At 43.1% G+C, this 20509-nt stretch overlaps 2 protein-coding genes across 3 annotated transcripts in view; one reads left to right on the forward strand and one right to left on the reverse strand.

The window, feature by feature from the left end:
• Nucleotides 1-11063, reverse strand: part of piezo1 (piezo-type mechanosensitive ion channel component 1) — an 83292-nt gene extending 72229 nt beyond the window's left edge. For both annotated transcript variants that reach the window (XM_056435211.1, XM_056435210.1), the window contains exon 1: nucleotides 10608-11063. In XM_056435211.1, coding sequence (XP_056291186.1) covers nucleotides 10608-10671 — 64 coding nt within the window. In that variant the 5' untranslated portion in view covers nucleotides 10672-11063. The remainder of the gene's footprint in view (nucleotides 1-10607) is intronic.
• A 2703-nt stretch (nucleotides 11064-13766) lies between these two features.
• Nucleotides 13767-20234, forward strand: cdt1 (chromatin licensing and DNA replication factor 1). Its single transcript, XM_056436051.1, has 9 exons — nucleotides 13767-14528; nucleotides 15273-15553; nucleotides 15661-15855; nucleotides 16473-16618; nucleotides 16777-16877; nucleotides 17544-17732; nucleotides 18258-18392; nucleotides 18796-18997; nucleotides 19657-20234. The coding sequence occupies exons 1-9, from the start codon at nucleotides 13920-13922 to the stop codon at nucleotides 19818-19820; spliced, it is 2022 nt and encodes a 673-aa protein (XP_056292026.1). The 5' UTR covers nucleotides 13767-13919; the 3' UTR covers nucleotides 19821-20234.
• Nucleotides 20235-20509: the final 275 nt, after the last annotated feature.

Raw genomic sequence — 20509 nt, forward strand, 5'->3', positions numbered from 1 at the left:
TGTGTTTACATAAGGTTAACTATTAAAAGGAAGCCAAATTACCCTTTAATGTAATTAATACACACATACACACGGGTAAGAAAACCAAGATGGAACAACGCTCTACAAATGAACAAAGACATTCATAATTTGACAGTTGGGAAACCCAATGCATTACTTATTTGGGTTAAAGAGTTAGCTTCACCTTTGTTTAAGAGGATGACAAACATATTTAGATGGATCGATGCAGTTGCCTCTATCACTGTCTGTGCAGGTGAATGGTAAATGGACTGTACTTGTATGGTGCATGTTCTAGTCTCCCAACCACACAACGCGCTTTAACACTACTTGTCATCATTCACCCATTCATACACTGATAGGAAGGGGCTAAGATGCCAGGTGCCACCTTCCCATCAGGACTAACTAAGATTCATACAGCATTCACAGGAACGACTACGGGAGCAATTTGGGGTTACGTGTCTTGCCCAATGACACATCGACATGGGCTGGTGGAGCTCGGGACCGAACCGCCCATCCTCTGATTGAAGGACGGGACCTGCTCTGCCACCACAGTCGAGTCCAGGTGAAGTGTATAAAGCTGAATCTCCGACCTAAATGGATGCTTATTTCAGACCCTACCCATCCACATTTACACATATTTTATAGGAAATTTAAAACTATGCTCTCCATGTTTATCTAGAAAGTATTTTTTTGAAACTAGAGGCTCTCCTTGTGTATGGTTGTAAGAGAGAGCGAAAGAGAGGAATAGAGAGAGAGAGAAAGAGGGGGAGTTCCTCAGCCAGTGAGAGTAGAGAGCAGGTCAGTGTTTGGTGTGGAAGCCTCAATTCCTCCTCTGTTCTCCCAGTCTGCCATCAAAGAGCATAATCAGTCACATTCCTCTCCACCAGCCTGTCTAAATGCTAGTTGGTGGTAAACTGTTCTTGGGGCTTTCAACCAGTTTAGGGTGAGGACCAGGTAATTAGCAAATTATTGGTTGAGACCAAGCCGGCGGTGGATACAAGCAGTGGTAGGCTTATATATACTGCTGCACCCCTTATTATAGAGTACTTAAGTACTCTCAAAAAGAAAAAGGTTGCAGTGTGCCCGTCCTCAGACTCCCAGTGCTGAATGATAAGGCAGGTGACGGTTACATATTGCTCCATGGTAAGAGCTGGACACAAAGATGTAGTAATAGCTCCATCGTCGGCACCACAATGGCACGTGCCACTGATAATAATTGAGGTAATGACAGATTGTCTCTTTGAATAATTGGACAATTTTCAATCATATCTTTATTTGTCTGGGCTTGGCATGTAGTGTGAAAATCACCAGCAGTTCTTTTCAGGGCCGGTGCGGCAAATTCTGTCTTTTTTTTCTTCATCCAGAGATGTCCTTGGTGGCCAGGAAGAACTACAAAGTGCTGAGCAGAAAAAAATTGGATTGAAAACGTTGAATAAACATTACTGAACGGCCTTCACAATGTCCCTCAAGAGACACATACCAACTATGAAGAGAGAACAATGAGAAAGACGCGCAAAATGACTCCAGGAAGACAAATACAACTACAAGGAGATTCAAAACAGCTGCAGGGACACAATGAGACCACAAATAGACTATCAACAACCACAAAGAGACTGTCAACAACTACAAAGAAACTCTCAAAAACCAAAAAAGAGACTCAACAACTACAAAGAAACTCTCAACAACCACGAAGAGACTCTTAACAACTACAAAGAAACTCTCAACAACCACAAAGAGACTCAACAACAACAAAAAGACTCTCAACAACCACAAAGAGATTCTTAACAACAACAAAAAGACTCTCAACAACCACAAAGAGACTCTTAACAACAACAAAGAGACACTTAACAAATATAAAAAGACTCAACAACGACAAAGACACTCTCAACAACTACAAAGAAACTCTCAACAACCACAAAGAGACTCAACAACAACAAAAAGACTCTCAACAACCACAAAGAGACTCTTAACAAATATAAAAAGACTCTCAACAACTACAAAGAAACTCTCAACAACCAGAAAGAGACTCTTTACAACAACAAATAGACCCTCAACAACAACAAAGAGACTCTAAATGACTACTGAGATGCACTTGCTATACTGCGCATGTTGTGTGAGAATCTGTCTCGGAAGATAGTTTTGCTGTTGTTAAAAATGCTTAAAATCCTAAATAATTACTTTTTTTATTCTTCATTTACTGTGGAGGCATACCATACATTTAAGTAGATGAACTGGGCGTGTTGCTTTAAACTGGGTCAAAAATTCCTCTTTCCCATTCCTTTCACCAAAAGGCATGGGCATGTTAAATGTGCTCTGTCACAATTTATTTTTTACTCGGAAAACATCAGTATGATGTCAGAGATTCCATCATATCCAATTTTACATCCATAGTCAGCTCTATGTGTTTATTCCACACATCATAGAGAGGGTATACCAAAATGTTTGATGTGTAAAACTAAGTATCAGTGGAGATACATGTGATGAAGGTGCGTGTCTGTGTGTGTCTGTGTGTGTGTGTGTGTGTGTGGTCCATGCGGAACAGCTTTCCTGTTTTTGTGGAAAGAAAATGGCTCTCACACACACACACACACACTGTCTGAATACACAGTGTGGTGCGATGGTGGTGCTGAGGACAATTTATGTGTAGTTGATGTTAAAATCATTGGTCCCCTGTGTGTACACTATAGCAACAACGCTCCCAACATGGCCCCTGTGTTCACATCCACGGCTTCCATGACGTGGAACAAAATCCACACCACACATGAAGAGGAGCCTCCAGATCATTGGCAGTGATCACACAGAAATCTGACAGCAGCTGCAGGAGCAACTACAAGTTCCAGATGTTGAAGGGAACATATCTAAATGAATTGTTGCTCAAGGATCAAATGAATGCTCGTTCATGGAAACCTTCCTCTTCTGACACTTCCGGTGTCAAAGCTGAGGCCACAAAGGAAGGTCACCAAAAACTCTAATTGATTTGTAAAAACACAAAATGACTGTATTAATTGCAAGGCTATTGCAATGTATAGGATTCCACACTGTAGAAAATCCTCTGATTGTCTTGAAACGTACACACTGTATCATGAAAAACAAAGGGATTCAAAGGTTAATTAATAAATAGGGATAGAAATAAATTGTGGAAACAATAACTCTTTGGTTAAACCGTTTATTATAATTAAACACTACAAATCATAGATCTACCGCATCACATTTAAATGGATATATTACGCGTTCATATGAGAGCAGCATTTGTACTGCAATGCATTCAAAGAAAATAAGAATTCTTTGCCGTTCTTTAATAAAAATTGTTAACCCTTGTGTTGCCTTTGGGTCATTTTGACCCGATTCAATATTTAACCCTCCTGTCGCCTTCGGGTCAATTTGACCCGATTCAATGTTTAATGTCGGTGTTCTTTCGGGAGTCAACAAACAAACATAAAGTACCTCACACTTAAACTTGGAAAACAATATTAATTCTAATAATTTTCTGGAGATTTTAATAGCTGGGGTCATATTGACCTCAAGGGTAAAATATGTTAGTAAATATAAAGGTAACAGGAGGGTTAAACATTGAATCGGGTCATATTGACCCGAAGGCGACAGGAGGGTGAAACATTGAATCGGGTCAAATTGACCCGAAGGCAACACAAGGGTTAAACCGATGTCTTCTAAGAATCATGGTTGATCAAAGTTGCTCAAAATACAAACACGTGTGAAATCAGCAACATTCTAATGTAGATAAATCAGTGACCCATGTACAAGGTCAAGGTACCCAAGAATGTATTATTCCTTTGTGTTATCAATACACTTAAAAATGTGACGAAGATGTGAAGACCACAAAGTGCAGATATGGCCTTCAGGAGGCGACTCCTCTGGCCTTCAGGAGGCGACTCCTCTGGCCTTCAGGAAGCGACTCCTCTGGCCTTCAGGAGGCGACTCCTCTGGCCTTCAGGAGGCGACTCCTCTGGCCTTCAGGAAGCGACTCCTCTGGCCTACAGGAGGCGACTCCTCTCTGGCCTTCAGAAGGCGACTCCTCTGGACTTCAGGAGGTGACTCCTCTGGACTTCAGGAGGCGACTCCTATGGCCTTCAGGAGGCGACTCCTCTCTGGCCTTCAGGAGGCGACTCCTCTGGCCTTCAGGAGGCGACTCCTCTCTGGCCTTCAGGAGGTGACTCCTCTGGCCTTCAGGAGGCGACTCCTCTGGCCTTCAGGAGGTGACTCCTCTGGCCTTCAGGAGGCGACTTCTCTGGCCTACAGAAGGCGACTCCTCTGGCCTTCAGGAGGCGACTCCTCTGGCCTTCAGGATGCGACTCCTCTGGCCTTCAGGAGTCGACTCCTCTGGCCTTCAGGAGGCGACTTCTCTGGCCTACAGGAGGCGACTCGTCTGGCCTTCAGGAGGCGACTCCTCTGGCCTTCAGGAGGCGACTCCTCTGGCCTTCAGGAGGCGACTTCTCTGGCCTACAGAAGGCGACTCCTCTGGCCTTCAGGAGGCGACTCCTCTGGCCTACAGGAGGTGACTTTTCTGGCCTTCAGAAGGCGACTCCTCTGGCCTTCAGGAGGCGACTCCTCTGGCCTCCAGGAGGCGACTTTTCTGGCCTTCAGGAGGCGACTCCTCTGGCCTACAGGAGGCGACTTTTCTGGCCTTCAGAATGCGACTCCTCTGGCCTTCAGGAAGCGACTCCTCTGGCCTTCAGGAGTCGACTCCTCTGGCCTTCAGGAGGCGACTTTTCTGGCCTTCAGGAGGCGACTCCTCTGGCCTACAGGAGGCGACTCCTCTGGCCTTCAGGATGCGACTCCTTTGGCCTTCAGGATGCGACTCCTCTGGCCTTCAGGAGTCGACTCCTCTGGCCTTCAGGAGGTGACTTTTCTGGCCTTCAGGAGGCGACTCCTCTGGCCTTCAGGAGGCGACTTTTCTGGCCTACAGGAGGCGACTCCTCTGGCCTACAGGAGGCGACTCCTCTGGCCTTCAGGATGCGACTCCTCTGGCCTACAGGATGCGACTCCTCTGGCCTTCAGGAGGCGACTTTTCTGGCCTTCAGGAGGCGACTCCTCTGGCCTTCAGGATGCGACTCCTCTGGCCTACAGGAGGCGACTTTTCTGGCCTTCAGGAGGCGACTTTTCTGGCCTACAGGATGCGACTCCTCTGGCCTACAGGAGGCGACTTTTCTGGCCTTCAGGAGGCGACTCCTCTGGCCTACAGGAGGCGACTTTTCTGGCCTTCAGGAGGCGACTTTTCTGGCCTACAGGATGCGACTCCTCTGGCCTACAGGAGGCGACTTTTCTGGCCTTCAGGAGGCGACTCCTCTGGCCTACAGGAGGCGACTTTTCTGGCCTTCAGGAGGCGACTCCTCTGGCCTTCAGGATGCGACTCCTCTGGCCTACAGGAGGCGACTTTTCTGGCCTTCAGGATGCGACTCCTCTGGCCTACAGGAGGCGAAAAGCAGTCAGATTGCATAGAAGTCTACGAGAAAATTAATCTACTTCTCAATTGAATTATTACTTCAGTTAGCAGTCAAAAAAATGTATGGACTTCAATCACAAGTCAATGCAGCATGATGCTTAATTAGTAAATGGTGGTCTTGTTTACAGTCAATTAGACCATAAAGCCGGATCTGCTTTAGGCCGGACCTCCCTTGTGATTGACAGGTGATTGACCAGAGCCGTATACGACGTCTCTACATCACTCGCCCGCAGTCCTAATATGGTAACCGTTCACAAGATGGTGACAGCCGTAATACAAGATGGCGACAGACAAAACGACGAACTCAAACCTTACAAAACATCAATCCACAAACCACAAACTGATGGGTGACTTTGTGATGACCCACTTCCTTTATAGAGTGTTTGGTCTCACCAATAGCCAATAATCAATAAGCAACCCGACTAGTATGGGAAGCTGATCATGAACCAAATTTTAAGATATGGGTTTGATGAATTTGTGTGTAAGAGTGCAGCCTCATCATCACATGGGTCCCTCTCAACAACTGGTGTTTCTGGTGTCACGCTGAACAGAACCGCCCCCCCCCCCTCCCCCACACACCCACACCCTGAACACAGCCCTTCATTTCAAGTTACTTACCTTTATCTGACTGAGCTCCACGAACACTAACACCATTTTTTTAACCTTGAAAAAAACACATTTTACTGTACTGAATCTTTATTCAGGGGAGTTAAAATAGGTCCTCCTACTTTCCTCTGATGTAACTATAAAAGGCAAACACGTGTACACACAACACATTTAAATGGCTAAATAACCTCCTGAGGAAACAAACTAACTCACCCACCCACTGATTTATGGAGCTTTCAAGAATATCACACAATTCAATCAGCTGATAGGAATCATGAAATAAGGTAGAATGCTCAAGAACAAGCGAGTAAGTCAGTTTCACAGATAAAGGTCCGTTGTCCTGAGGGACATGTTATCAGTAGCTGAGACAACCGGTCGAGTTTATCGCTCTTAATCAGCTCCGGCTTTTCAGAGAGAACTGTGCAAACACAGCCAGTCGATACCACTGTCAACTTCCAGTCAGCAGTATATTCAGATAAAACATGCTAAAAAATGGCAGTAAGTTAAAACATATTGCAAATCATTTGGCATTGGTCCATCTTTACCTGGTGTAGAGTTGACCTTCATGCATTTCACATGTCAGACATTCTCTCTGATAGCTAAGACTATATATTCTTTTTATAATCTGTGGAAATGTGTCAGTGATCTGACCCGGGCAGCCAATCTCTCAGATGTGTTACAGTAAGCAACCGATTTTGGAAGTGGAGAATAGTAGTTGACATTCTTCATCTATTCTGTATTCTTCATCTATTCTGTATTCTTCATCTATTCTGTATTATGTATTCTTCATCTATTCTTTATTCTGTATTCTGTATTCTGTATTCTTCATCTATTCTGTATTCTTCATCTATTCTGTATTTATGTTCAATATAAATGTCTAGATTTAGAGTCACACGACACTAAATGACCAGTGGGAGAAACCTGCTAACCCCTGATAAAGGTTCCCGTGTCCACCATAAAGTGAAATTAAACAATGCGTGTCCAAGTCTACACATGTCATACATGACATCTACACTTCCCGTAAAAGTCACTTTTATGATCATAAATTCCATGAGTGAGCGTCAGAGCCTCGGAGCAGATGCTGTCCTGGCTCTGAACCCTCCGAATGTGCCACGCTCTGCGCACGTTGGCAAAAACAAGCAACAGCATGTCTTCACCATTAAAAGTGAGGAGGGAAGAAAGAAAGAAAAAGCTCGCACATAGGAAAATCTGAGTACGCTCAAGTCAAGAAAAGGCTGTGGAGTCTCTGGGAAGAAGTGAATGAGCTGCAGCTCATTGTTCAGTTTCTGTCGAGATAAAAACCGAAACTCTACCCCTCTCTCCGGCTCACTCCCCCATAGCTCACACACACTCTGAGTATTTCTCACTGAGCCATGATGTCTTGTTTCAACGGCTCTGATGTGGAATGGTTCTGACTCACTGGCAGAGCAACATTCACACACAGCACTCTCAGAAAATGGTAGATTCCAACTGTACCTCTTCTGATACACAAACCCGGGCTCTGGGCCAATACCAGGGCTGTTTTGAGCTCTTTTAGTTTGAAAATCCTTACACCTCACTGTGTGAACTGATTATGATTCTCCTTTGTGTAAACTTAATAGTGGCTGTAAATACTCGCCATTTCTCGACTATAAGTGAGCAGTTCTGTAAAATAGAGGTATTAATGTGGACGGGTCAACTGATATCTTTTCTGCTTTAATGATGTTGTCTACATCAGCTAACCCAGTTTATAATGCCAGTGCATCAGTGGGAACTGTGGTCATTTAAATCAAGGTTTAGTTCCTTTTAATCCAATAACTTTGATTTTGATGACATTATATAAAAAGGAATATCTGAACTTTGATGATTGCTAGGTCTTGGTCCTTTAGTTGATTATGTAATGGTGCGGTGTACTCATCTTCTATTCTTTGAGTTTGCAGGTTCAAGACAATTTGATTCATGATTTTGCTTTTGATATTATTAAGTTAATTATGCTTCCATAGTACACATAATGGTAATGGAAGTCCACGCCAGTCTGACATTTTTGAGCAGTTTGACAGACGTGCAGTCGTTGGTGTGTAGAAGGAGCAGAGCAGCTGGGACACACACATCCCTAGGGGGCGCCAGTGCTGATGGTCTGTTGTGTTTAGAGGGCTTAAGTGGAACCCTTTACTGCCAAAAAAAAAGCACTAAAGGCCACATATGTCACACTGCAGTGCATTATGGGATTACTTCATTGGACTTGTTTATTTACTTTGCATTACGTTATCAGCTGCAGGCTGGATGTGTGCGTCCAGCCTGCAGCGTGTGTCTGTCTGTGTGTGTGTGTGTGTGTGTGTGTGTGTGTGTGTGTGTGTGTCTGAGTAACTTCATTGCCATCTTTCACTTCCTTCAGTTGTCAAACTGGTATTCTAGCTATTGACATCCTGTTAGAAGACACGCTCACTCTTTGCGTTCTCTTTCTCTCTCTCACTCTCTCTCTACCCAAACACACACAAAATATTGAACCTTGTAAAACAAAAAACTGATGTTTCATAAACTGGTGTAGAGATAGAGATAACCCCAAGCCAAAAGAGCTTCAAATAATGGTCAAACGGCCTGGGTTTTGATCTGTGTGTGTGTGTGTGTGTGTGTGTGTGTGTGTGTGTGTGTGTGTGTATAGAATAACTCTGACTGAGATTGATGGGATTTGAGCGAGTGAGATTAGCTGGTTTGCCAGCTATCTTTGGTTTTAAGTGGGTTAGCTTTTATTGGGACATTCCATTAAAAGTAAATCAATTTCTGACCTTCCTTTGGTTTAAAGGGAAAAAAAGTACAACAATAGTTTTTTTAAATGTAACATTTCTAAATTAACATTTAGAAATAAATGGCCCACCATTCAGAAGACAGGGGCCCTCAGAGTTGACCCATATTAGACAACCAGCCCTCAAACAGACACAACCATCTTCGTCAAGAATGTTATTATTGCCACACGCCGCCATGTCTAACTGGAGGTCTGTGCCATCTGAACTGGCTCAAGCTGTCACTTGTGAATTCACACATGCCATGTCGTAATAGAGTGACAAATACAAAAACATGGGCGATTTAAAAGCTTCTTTGTTGCCACATGGTTGCTGTACAACATAGTTGTGGTGAACTGGTAACGCTGTGGCAGAGTCACTCTTTCTGCCAACTGTGGTATGGCAACAAAGTCATCCTGCATCCTCAAACGTTATTTTCCTGGAGACCTATATAGCAGCGGTTCTTAACATTTTTTCAGTGATTCGCCCCCTGGGAAATATTTTTACCCCCTGACCAGTGAAAAGCATTTTGGTTGAAAAGAATATGTAATACACAGTGATTTGCCTGGTTTGATATAGAATATACAGAATACTATTCCCTTTATGAACGTACACTTATATTGTATTGAAAAGTTATTTAATAACTATTTTTAAATGATTTTTAATGGATGCTCATTTTAAATCTATATTTCTTAAATCTCACGTACCCCCTGGAGTGCCTTCACATACTCCCAGGGGTACATGTACCCCCATTTGAGAACCACTGCTATAGAGTGTCACATGGTATATGCACTGTATGTATATAGTATATATATATACAACAACCTTGTGAACTATATATATATATATAGTTCACAAGGTTGTAAAACAGCAAAATGTGGTCGTGATTGGAAATCGACCTCTGTGACTTCACCCAGCTGTTTTCCCAAAAATATATATAAATATATATATATATATATATTATATATAAATACACAAATAAATGTAACGTTTATTTCATTTAGTTAGTATTTTATTTATTTATGGTAACAATTAAGTGTTACATTACATCATTGTCTTATTTGTATATTTTTTTAAGAAATAATTTATATAATAAGTTATGTATTTACATATTTAGTTTAGGCCCTTACAACTCTCCATACAATAGAGAATATCACAAAAGAAGACTAAAGTATTAAAAGAAACAGACAAAAGATATTATTTTCCACATAAACTATAAACTAGAATTTCATCTCGGTTTATTCGCTTTTATTATCCCCGGCCGAACCCAAATGAAATATCAAGCATTTTAGGATGTCTCTGCTTATAACACAAATCCTGGTAGAAAACCATGTGACCTTTGAAATAGATGAGTCATACTTTATTCTCCTAAAAATTCCTCCACCAACGTGATCACTTTTTCAAAAAGTAATCTTTTCAACAGCCTCCTTGTCCCATTGGACAACAACAACAACGTCCCACCATGGGAGCACAGTCCCACAGGTACACCTTTTCTATCACAGACTGCTGTTGTATTAAACTGAATGAATACCCCATCATCATCATCATCATCATCATCACCACCACCACAATCAGACTGTCTCCAGTGGTCAGACGCCAAAAAAATGCTGTGAATGGTCAAAGTAGCGGCGGAGTGATTCGACAACCCAGCAGCAGTGGAGGACTACATTCCGCGTTTCAGCCTCACGTCACCGTCATCGGGATGTGGTCGTTTTTGGCACATGTGCGCATTATTGTTACAGTTCCAATTATTCCAACCCAAAACATTAAACGTGACATACCTGTTAACAGCGCGGTGGGCATCAAAAAGCAGTACAGCACCCAGACGATCACCTGTAGATCCATGTCAGGAGCCTATACGGATCAATACTCGATATAGGCAATCAATAACTGGCTTTCCATAGATCAGGGCGGACACGCGCTAACTTATACGGCTCCATCGGGGCTGGAGGATTACAAAGTGACAGAGCAATGCCACTAGTTCGATACTCGCTCATTATCAACCATAAAGTTCTGAAAAACTTGAAAAACTTGAGGAGAAAGTCTTCAAAACAAACTTTCCAATCAGTCGGTTGATCGATCGTGCCGTTTTGGTTGCGCACCAGATCCACTCTCTCTTTTTCTAGGGGGAAAGAAAAGTTGTCGAGCTGCTGCATGTGTTGCTTCGGAGAGAGGCTCCAGTCTGAAGGTGGAAAATGTGATTCACAGGCAAGTCAGTGTGGAGAAGAAGGGCGTTCATAGAGGAGCTATTCTCCACCGCGCCGCTCCTCCGGTCCCTCCCCGCTGCCCCGGGTCCCTCGCGCACTGAGCTGCTGCTGCTGTCTGATGGCAACGTGTTGATGCCAAAGTGTCTGCTCAGCAAAAAACACACACACAACCGACAAGAGAGTCACAAATACGCATAAACATGTTTGGCATGGAGGGGGGGTCGAAATGGGCCATTGCGTTAATCAATACGAGGCGCTCGTGCTGGAAAGAGGTCTTCCTTAAAAGTTTTGGTGTCGGATTTATGATTTGTGACTTATCCCACGCCAATAAATGACGTGCTGTGTGTGTCGGTGGCGCCCCCCGGCGGCCAAATATACACCGTACATGGCTGCGTGTGGAAGTGAGTAAGTAAGTAGGTAAGTTTATTTATATTGCACTTATCACAGACAAAGTGTCACAAAGTGCTGTACAGTAGTCAATTAAAACAATTTGGCAAAACATGTCAAAGGTTAAAAGACCAAAGTACAATACACTGTAAAAGATGGTGCAATAAAAATAAATACACAGAGAAGATAAAAAGAAGGCCAGAGAATATTCAAATCAACCAAATGCCAGTGTGAACAGGTATGTAGGGTCCACCATGGACGTGGGGGTTGTGTGTGTGTGTGTGTGGGGGGGGGGGGGGGTGGCAACGGGCATGGTCCACATTGATGATGGATATTACTGGCAACGTTTCTATTTTTAGTTTGGTGTGAGATTTAGTATCCTCAGTGTTTCAAAAGTTCATCAGCCAAAATCACAATTTTTAAGAATTTATAGACAATAATCCTAGTCACTGGTGAATAAGTATACGGTTGATCAGCATATGTGCCATCCTCCATAGACTACATGAGCGTAAAGTTCATTTTTTCTGCATAATATTGGGGACTGAATGCTTTTTGGTGGTTTATGGTGCATTTAACTTTTATATGTGGTGAATTTATTTTAAGGGTTGTTTATGGTGCTTAAGCGTCTTTGAGTGTCTAGAAAAGTGCTATATAGATTAATAGTATTATTATTATTATTATTAAATAAATTCCTGACACATACTGTTGTAGCTGCTGACTTTTTTTACATTAATGCCGACGAGGCCGAACAAAGTCTGTCATGATAACCATATGATGACTATTCACGGCTTAAAACAGGACCGCCCGACATGTACATCAAACGTGTTGTTTGATTAATTAATCACACCGTTGCTTTAGCACATCAACAGCTGTGTTGGAGACGTTCACATTAACAACAGTTCGGTCACACAGTGATGCGATTCACTAAAAACTCCTCAGTCCGCTTACAATTGGCTGAGGACCGTTTTTTCCAATCTCACCAAATCTGTGATCTGAAAAATGAGCATGAGCAAAACATCATAAAGTGGTAATCAGTCTGGATTTGTTTGAGTCAGCAGACGCTCATCTAAAAGAGCCACGTGATTACATCGTTTATCACCATTCAAGTTTGCATACAGGGCTAAACCAGAAGTTAGCCAGCCAACTTAAAGTTAGATATATCCTGTAAATATATAACCAGGCCTCACTGAGCCCGACCCCATGAGCATGCAACTGATTGTAATCAACAAAGCATTTAATCTACTTTGTGCAGGTGTTTATGTTTTTTAAAATTGAAAATAAAGTACTTTGTTGCCTGACTGCTAGTTGTTCCATAACAGCAATTATAATCGGAGGTTGTTTGGATTCATGGATCTCAGAACATAATCCCACAAAAGGAATATGATAAAACAGTTACATTTTACCTATAAACAACAACTTCTGGTTACTTTCTCTGGGAGTTGTATTGCTCCCTTTTGTAAAAAGAAGACAATCTAACTGAGTGCAGAGTGAGTGTACGTTTGAGGAAAGCCTGAAAAAATATACATAAATTGCATCTTTCTTGGATCCTTTTTGGTGACCTCACGATTTTTCTTGGGACCTCGTTAGGTTAGGAACCATATTCAAATATATCAGGTTTCTTTGTAATACCACAGTGGAATAATCCCTATTTTAAATGCCCATTAAGCCTTTCACACTAAGATCAGTGTGTGTGGAGAACTATTGGTACGGAGTAGGCCAGTAACTACAAGTGGTTAAAATGCTGATTTAATCCAATCCAGCTACTTTCCCTTGAACTCATACATATATTTAATCAGGTGCCTATCTAACTGAAGCACAGAGTATGTGATTAAAGGACCGCTGAGTTGATTGTAAGAGATGTGTGCATATTGATCAAGAGATGATTAACACAGAGTACTGACATGTAAATGTGCCCGTTGGAAGGCGATATTGCTGCGTTACATTCATCTAGCCATTGATCATGATATGTGAGGGCAGCTGATGATCGTCAAAAATGATTGACCATGTCCTTAATCTTTTGACACATTCAATTTAATTTATTTAAAAGAGATGAAGAGGAAGACTATTCATTCAATTGTGTTAATTACATATTAATAAACAATCAAATGTGCCTGATGTTGTATTCCACATATTTATTTGTTTACACGTTACAATTATTAATATTTTTTAAATACAAAATAATCTAATCAACAGCAGAGCTGTTTACTATTATTGTTTTGTATTTAACACAATGTCAAAAACACGTTTCAACGTAGAGCGACTGCGTCTTTAAGACCGCTGAGTCCTCAACATGGCCGCGCCCTCTTTCATGATCCTACGACTGGAGGAGGCGTGGCTTGGGTTTTTTCGCGCGAAATTCCTTTCTTCTTCCTGCGAGGTGTGAATATTTCCGGATAGCTCTCGTCGATGGATAGTATTTATACTGTTACCGACCTCAGAGAATCATCGTAGACTCGTTTTCACTTCGCGGCTCTTGTGTCTACCTCAAGCAGCGGAAACATGGCGCAGCCGCGAGTCACGGAGTTCTTTTCCCAGAAGAAGAAAGGGGTCGCCTCTCCGGTGAAACCGACCGAGCAGCGCAGGAGCGCGGTTATCGGCCGCGGCTCGTCCGAGATCGGATCCAATGTTGCCAGCACGAGGGCAAGAGCCTCCAAAAACAAAGGTGTTTTCCTCCGCTCGTCCTCCGTCCACGAAGAGTTTGTCCGAGTAATCCACGAGGCGGTGGAGCTGGACCACGGAGTTAGTTCCGCGGACAGTACCCCCTCCAGTACCCCCTCCAGTCCCCGGACACCGACCTCTGCGGGGACCGATTTTGACCTCGGAGCCGCCGTGTTTTCAACCACCGCCAAGCACAGCAAGGCCAAAAAGAGGCGACGGGTGGAGGTCTTTCCGGACGCGTGCGTCCCGGTTCCGGAGAAAGCAGCGAGGACGAAGGCGAGGAAGAAACTGGTCCTCCCTCAAAACACCCCGAAGGTGATCCAGCAGCACCGGACCCCACCTGCAGCCCCTGTTTCTGGGCCGAAGGCTGAGAAGCAGCTCCACTTCCAAACCAACAGCTCCCCACAGAGAGAAGTCCACAGCGAGGACACGAGAGGAGAGGACAGCAAGGTAACCCATTGCGTTGGTCTTTTTGCAGATGTCCCAGCACGATGGGCTGACACACCATGGCAGCTGCTCAGCTGTTTAACGTGTGTGTGTGTGTGTGTGTGTGTGTGTGTGTGTGTGTGTGTGTGTGTGTGTGTGTGTGTGTGTGTGTGTGTGTGTGTGTGTGTGTGTGTGTGTGTGTGTGTGTGTGTGTGTGTGTGTGTGTGTGTGTGTGTGTGTGTGTGTGTGTGTGTGTGTGTAACTGAATAAATAAGCATTGCTTGGTGAACTAAACACTCCATAGAAAGCAAACAACTTCTCAATTACAGTTGTGTTTACCATGTGTGCACAGTGTGATGGTCTGATATTACTGTGGAAAGTCAAACTAAAATTCAAATATATTCTGTTGATTTCCAACAATGACTACTGACCTTCTGTATTTTTCACATTTGTTAACATCCTATGGAAAAACAAAAAAACAACAACACTGTTTTAATGAGGCTCAGCAATTTGCTAAAACACTAGACAGTTTTTGTCAAACGGGGGACATTTGGGGGAACATTTGTGATCCAATCCACAAACTTACAACTAAATGTGATTCATGTCACCAACAGTGGATCTTATCAATGTGTTTAATAGGCGTTGGACAACAATTGAGCCCAGTGGCCTACTTGTTGTTTCTGAAATGCGTTGAAAACGACAAACAACTAGATATAATATATGACACGTTCTTTAATTCCCTTTTACATATATTCCCCTTTCCCCCAGGTTCTCTGTAAAGAGGGCATTGAAACCCTCAAGTCTCGCCTTCAGAGGATCAAGAAACACGCCGAGAACATAACCAGAGCTTCTTCCCCGGCTTCTATATCTCCGGTGGGCTCAGCTGCTCCTAAACCGACCCTGTGCGTCCCCAGAAGCGCCGCCTCCGATGCCAAGGCCCTCAAGTTCACCGTTGCACAAGTCAAAGAGCTCGCAGCTAAAGCTCAGCGGCGGAAGGAGGAGAGAGAGGCCAATGAGAGCAAGCCGAGCGAGGCACCACCCGTTCACAGGTGAGCACCACACACACACACCTAAAGCCACACACCAATGAGCACGGTGCAGGTGGGACGCTACATCACCAGACCCCAAGCAAACGTGTTTCTTCTTGTTCCTCCAGCACCGAGCCGCCGGCGTACCAGCGGTACCACACTCTCGCCCAGGCGTCCCCCCCCGGCCTGTCCCTGCCGTTCCAGTACAAGGTGCTGGCCGATATGTTCCGGAGCATGGACACCGTGGTCGCCATGCTGCACAACCGCAGCGAGACGGCCACCTTCGCCAAGATCCAGCGGGGCGTTCAGGACATGATGCACAAGTAAGTGGGAGGACGGGCGGGAAGGGGAGGGGGGATTGGCCTGGTTGTACTTTTCTGGATATAAATGGTGGATGAGTAAGTATTTAAAGTGGAATGTTTGTGGTGCAACAAAAACTGGACTTCACAGGGTTCGTACGGTCATGGAAAACCTGGAAAAGTCATGGAATTTTAAAATGGCCATTTCCAGGCCTGGAAAAGTCATGGAAAAAAACTTAAATCATTAACGTTTTGGAAAAGTCATGGAAACGTGTTATAATCACATGTTCATTTACGCCGAGTTTGAAATAATTAATGTTATTTTTTTAAGAAAGACGCTCAAAATATTAGCCGGCGTACGCTCTCAATACACAACATTTTCTAAATTGTTCATGTTTATACTGAGATTTCAGTTTGGTCATGGAAATTTTGGTTTAAAGTCATGGAAAAGTCCTGGAAATCCATTGGTCAAGATGTGTAAGAACCCTGAATGCATGTCTGCTCTGTGTTTACATAACTCTGACTGGGTCTCAATGCTGTGTGGCGAGATGCGCCTCCAGAATTTTCTCCCAGAATTCAGTAAAAATTATCTCACGGCCGGCTCTCTCATCAATCCTCTTTCCCTGTCTGTGCTCGTCCAGGAGGTTTGAGGAGAGCCACCTCGGTCAGATAAAGACGGTGTTCCCGGACGCCTACACGTTCAGACAGGAGAAGAACGTCCCGACCTTCAACAGCAACGTCAAGAAGGGCCGCTGCCAGCTCACCGTGGAGCCCGTCCTCCGCTCTGGTCAGTGCTCAACGTATTAATACGTCTTGCTTACTTAAATATCCATTACAACTCCATTCAAACAGATCGTTAAACGGGATTGTAACGGCAGCTGCCTTTTTTTCTTTTTTCTGTGATCATTTATTCATATATATATTCGGTGTTTCCCTCTTCTTCAGGCCAGAATGAGGCTCGTCCTGTCCTGTTGGCCTCTTGCCTCCTGGAGAGAAGAACCGCCTTCCACCTGAGTCTGCTCTCCGTCGTCAAACAGCACCACAAGGTCAGCCGCCGCTGCATTGTTGTGTTGTCGAGTGAGGTTTAGAACTATAGTCATCGGTTTTCCAATGCGGAGGAGCGCTGGGGGCCACTAGGGGGAGGTGTAGGGAGTCGTCTCCCCCACAGCCCAAAACAAACCTCACCAATGGTCTTTTAAATCTACACTACCGGTAAAACGTTTTAGAAGATCTCCATTTTTTTCAACCTACTGTGCAGCACATATGTGGGAACTTCTGTAACGGTGTTAGGAAGAACTTTCTGAACAATTTGATTTCCATTGTTAAAAAGAATGCAACTAGCGTGTTTGGCTGTTATATCTGCAAAAGGCGGCAACAATGTAGATTACATTTTGTTAAACAAAACGATTCCACGATTTACATTTTTTATTTTCTCCAATTGTTTATTTGTTCCCGAGTACATTTAGAAATTAAACTGTACATTTAAATAAAAACTGGAGAAATTGACTGGTAGTGTACACGTTTTTAAATATTGTATTTGACGTTTAGTTCTTCGGGAAAAAAAATTTCAGATCCTATTGCCCCCCAACAGCCATCTTTTTAATTTTAGGAAACGTATACTGTGGTACATTGTGACATGGATGGCGTTTCAGAGAGTGTAAGGTCCTAATATGTATTGGTCTAAATGTTTATGATCCCCGTCTCGTCTGCAGAGCTTCCTGTCCTTGTTGGTTCCTCCCGTGTCGGTTCCGGAGGACCAGCTGACCCGCTGGCATCCTCGCTTTAACGTGGACACTGTGCCGGCTGTGTCGGCCAGCCTGCTGCCGCAGCCTCCTCACCACGACACGCTGACCACAGCGCAGGAGGTGCTCGACAAGGCACGCTCGCTCATCACACCCAAGGTACCGTGTCCATAATGTGATACAGGGTTCATGCAAATTCATGGAATGTAAAAGAATTTGGCCTGGAAAAGTTCTTGCAAAAAAAATTAAATCAAAAAAGTTTTGGAAAAGTAATGGAAATTTGTTATAATCACGTGTTACATCGAGTTTGAAATTATTTATATGTTTTTAAAAGAAAGACGCTCATAAGCAGTTAAAAATATAAATGTGTATTCTTTTAATCAAAAAAATTCTCTGATTTATTTGTGTCATTTACAATATTTGTATGCTTTGGAATTCTCATTGTTAGTTTAAATACTAAATGTTCTCACTTTTTCATGTATACACCGAGATTCACAAAAAGTTTACTCATGGAAATTTGGTTCAATGACTTTAAAGTAATTGAAAAGTCCTTAAAGTCTACATGTGTATGAACCCTGGTAATGTTTAAATGTCATGCTTTATTTTTTAGACTGTTCATAATCGATCCATTAATTCATCATTGGGCACAACTCTAATGTAATAATTCTCTTGTCCTGTGTTCAGATGGAGAAGGCTTTGGTTTCTCTGGCTCAGAGGACGGAAGGCAAAGAGCCGGCGCCTCCACAGAACCCGGCCGCCGCCCACGTACCCGCCCCCCCAACCGCCCTCAAAGGAGTGTCCCAGCCACTGCTGGACAGGGTGAGTGGACCGTGGGGACGGAGGGATATGTTACTGCTGGGCAGTGCGTACTTTACATGAAACGTATTATTACGACCTACCAGAGGGGATAAGGCTCGCCGAATCAGTGACTTATTTTAAATCACTTCTTTCAACCCATTTTTATAGAACAGCTTTAAGGTGATGTCGCCCTTTTATGCAGCTCTTTGGTTCCCCTAACTTAGTTTGTCTGTTTTCTTTATTTTGTATTTCACCTTTTCATTTGTTTTGCCTTGATTCTCTGTAGAGCACCTTGTGAACTCTATTTTTAAAGGTGCTATAAAAATAAAGTGTATTATTATTATTAGCCTGGTTGAATTGGCCTTTCTCCACCCATAAAACCAGGTTGTGTTTTTAATCCATGTGGTGTTTGTCGGTGGTTCAGATTCGCGCAAAAGAGGCCCAGAAGCTCCAAGCAGCCATGACACGAAACCCCAAACAAGAGGACCGTCTGCTGATGATGTCGCGGCTTCCCGAGCTGGCCAGGATTCTCCGGCATGTTTTTGTTGCGGAGAAGAAACCCGCGTTAATCATGGAAGTGGCCTGCAACAAGGCAGTGGCCAGCTACAGATCTGCTCTCAGTACAGGTGGGTTCAAAGCAGGGGAGAACATTCACATTTTTTGGGGGAAATTTTTTTCCCCACTTACTGAAATCCAGGATCATTTAAATAGAAATTGGGGGCACTTTTTGAAACTTGTGAAATAACATTTAACTGTTGTTAAAAAATAATAAATATACTTATTTAGGCTTACATTATATGAGCAATTGTCATAGAAATGGCAATAATAAGACTGTTAGGCAGTAGTAAACAGATTCAATGTGTTTTCTTAGACAATCGAAACATAAATCAGACAATTGTATTTAACGTTATTCTTACTTATTTGTGGTTATTGTTATTGCAATTTTTTTATAATTCAAAATTATATTTATTGATTTTTGTGTGTGTACCTACCTAGTACAGGCAATACAGATGGAACTAAACTAAATTATTAGTAGAAATTCTCTTAGTGGGAGCAGTTTTGCCCTTTGCCCATGTGTATTTCCGACGCTGGTTCAAAGCATAAGAAATATCAGCAGAGCAGGATCAGAGTAGCTGAGAACCATCCTTCATGTTTTATAAATTATTTTTAAGGCTGGAAGTAGAAAAGGGCAAACTGATATTAAACTGTAATTTAAAAAAAAAGTTATTTAGCATTTTGGAAAAGGGCTGCAATGTGATGGTCTTCCTCTTTTCCCCACCATCAGGTGAAATGGAGAAGCACATCCGTCTGCTGGCAGAATTGGCTGCCGATTGGCTGGCTATACATCCAATCAGGAAGGACTTCTACCTGAAGCTGAACAAGAACATGGAGCTCAACATCGTTCTGGACCGGCTGGGCAGCAGACTGCGAGAGGAGGAGAGAATCTGAGATGCAAACCGTTTCTCCCGGCCAGCAGACTGGAGGCTCGCAGCTTTTCGAAGTGCAATATTTACCAGTGAATTTCACTGATTTGTGGACAGTTTGTGACTGTCTGACATTTTATACAAAACATGTTTTGTTGCGTGCCACGTGGTCAAGGCTTTACAGGAATGGTCACTAAACGGGTACCATCAGCCCTCGTCCTGATGTTTAATTCCCCGCCCATGTTGTAAAGATGTTGTTTTAACCACATTTCTGTGCTGTTGACTTTGTTTTGTTCCTCTTATGAAAGTGTAATGTCGGCTTTGACTTCCAGACTTTTTATGGATAAATTTGTCTGCGATGTAGAACTGCTGAATGTTTGTCCATTTTTTGAGGTCCCTGTTCGATCATGTTTAAGAAATACAAGCATCTGTCAAAGTTTGGCTGCCTCCACTTTTTATTAAATATTTCTGAGAGTCAAAAGCAATGTTTACATTAAATATCTGACAGCTGGTGATGATCTCATCCTGTCCAGATTATAAAAGTGAAAAGAAGGTAAAGTGGTAGTGGAAAAAAACAAGTATATTTTCATGTAGTCTCCCCGATGTGGAGTTTCTGCCCACTCATTGGACTAGGGACATTTAAATTGTGATGTTTGCAGTAGTTGCAAAGATATTTATTAATATTATGATTTGGTTTCTATTGTCATGTTTAAT

This window comes from Pseudoliparis swirei, chromosome 17 (genome assembly GCF_029220125.1).
Source record: "Pseudoliparis swirei isolate HS2019 ecotype Mariana Trench chromosome 17, NWPU_hadal_v1, whole genome shotgun sequence".
Classification (NCBI taxonomy): domain Eukaryota; kingdom Metazoa; phylum Chordata; class Actinopteri; order Perciformes; family Liparidae; genus Pseudoliparis; species Pseudoliparis swirei.

Excerpts from the sequence above, each read along its gene's own strand:
- cdt1 (XM_056436051.1), top strand. The coding sequence starts at position 13,920 with ATGGCGCAGCCGCGAGTCACGGAGTTCTTTTCCCAGAAGAAGAAAGGG. Across the intron at positions 16,619-16,776 it reads GGAGCCCGTCCTCCGCTCTG|GCCAGAATGAGGCTCGTCCT; the intron begins GTCAGTGCTCAA and ends CCTCTTCTTCAG. Across the intron at positions 16,878-17,543 it reads TCGTCAAACAGCACCACAAG|AGCTTCCTGTCCTTGTTGGT; the intron begins GTCAGCCGCCGC and ends TCTCGTCTGCAG.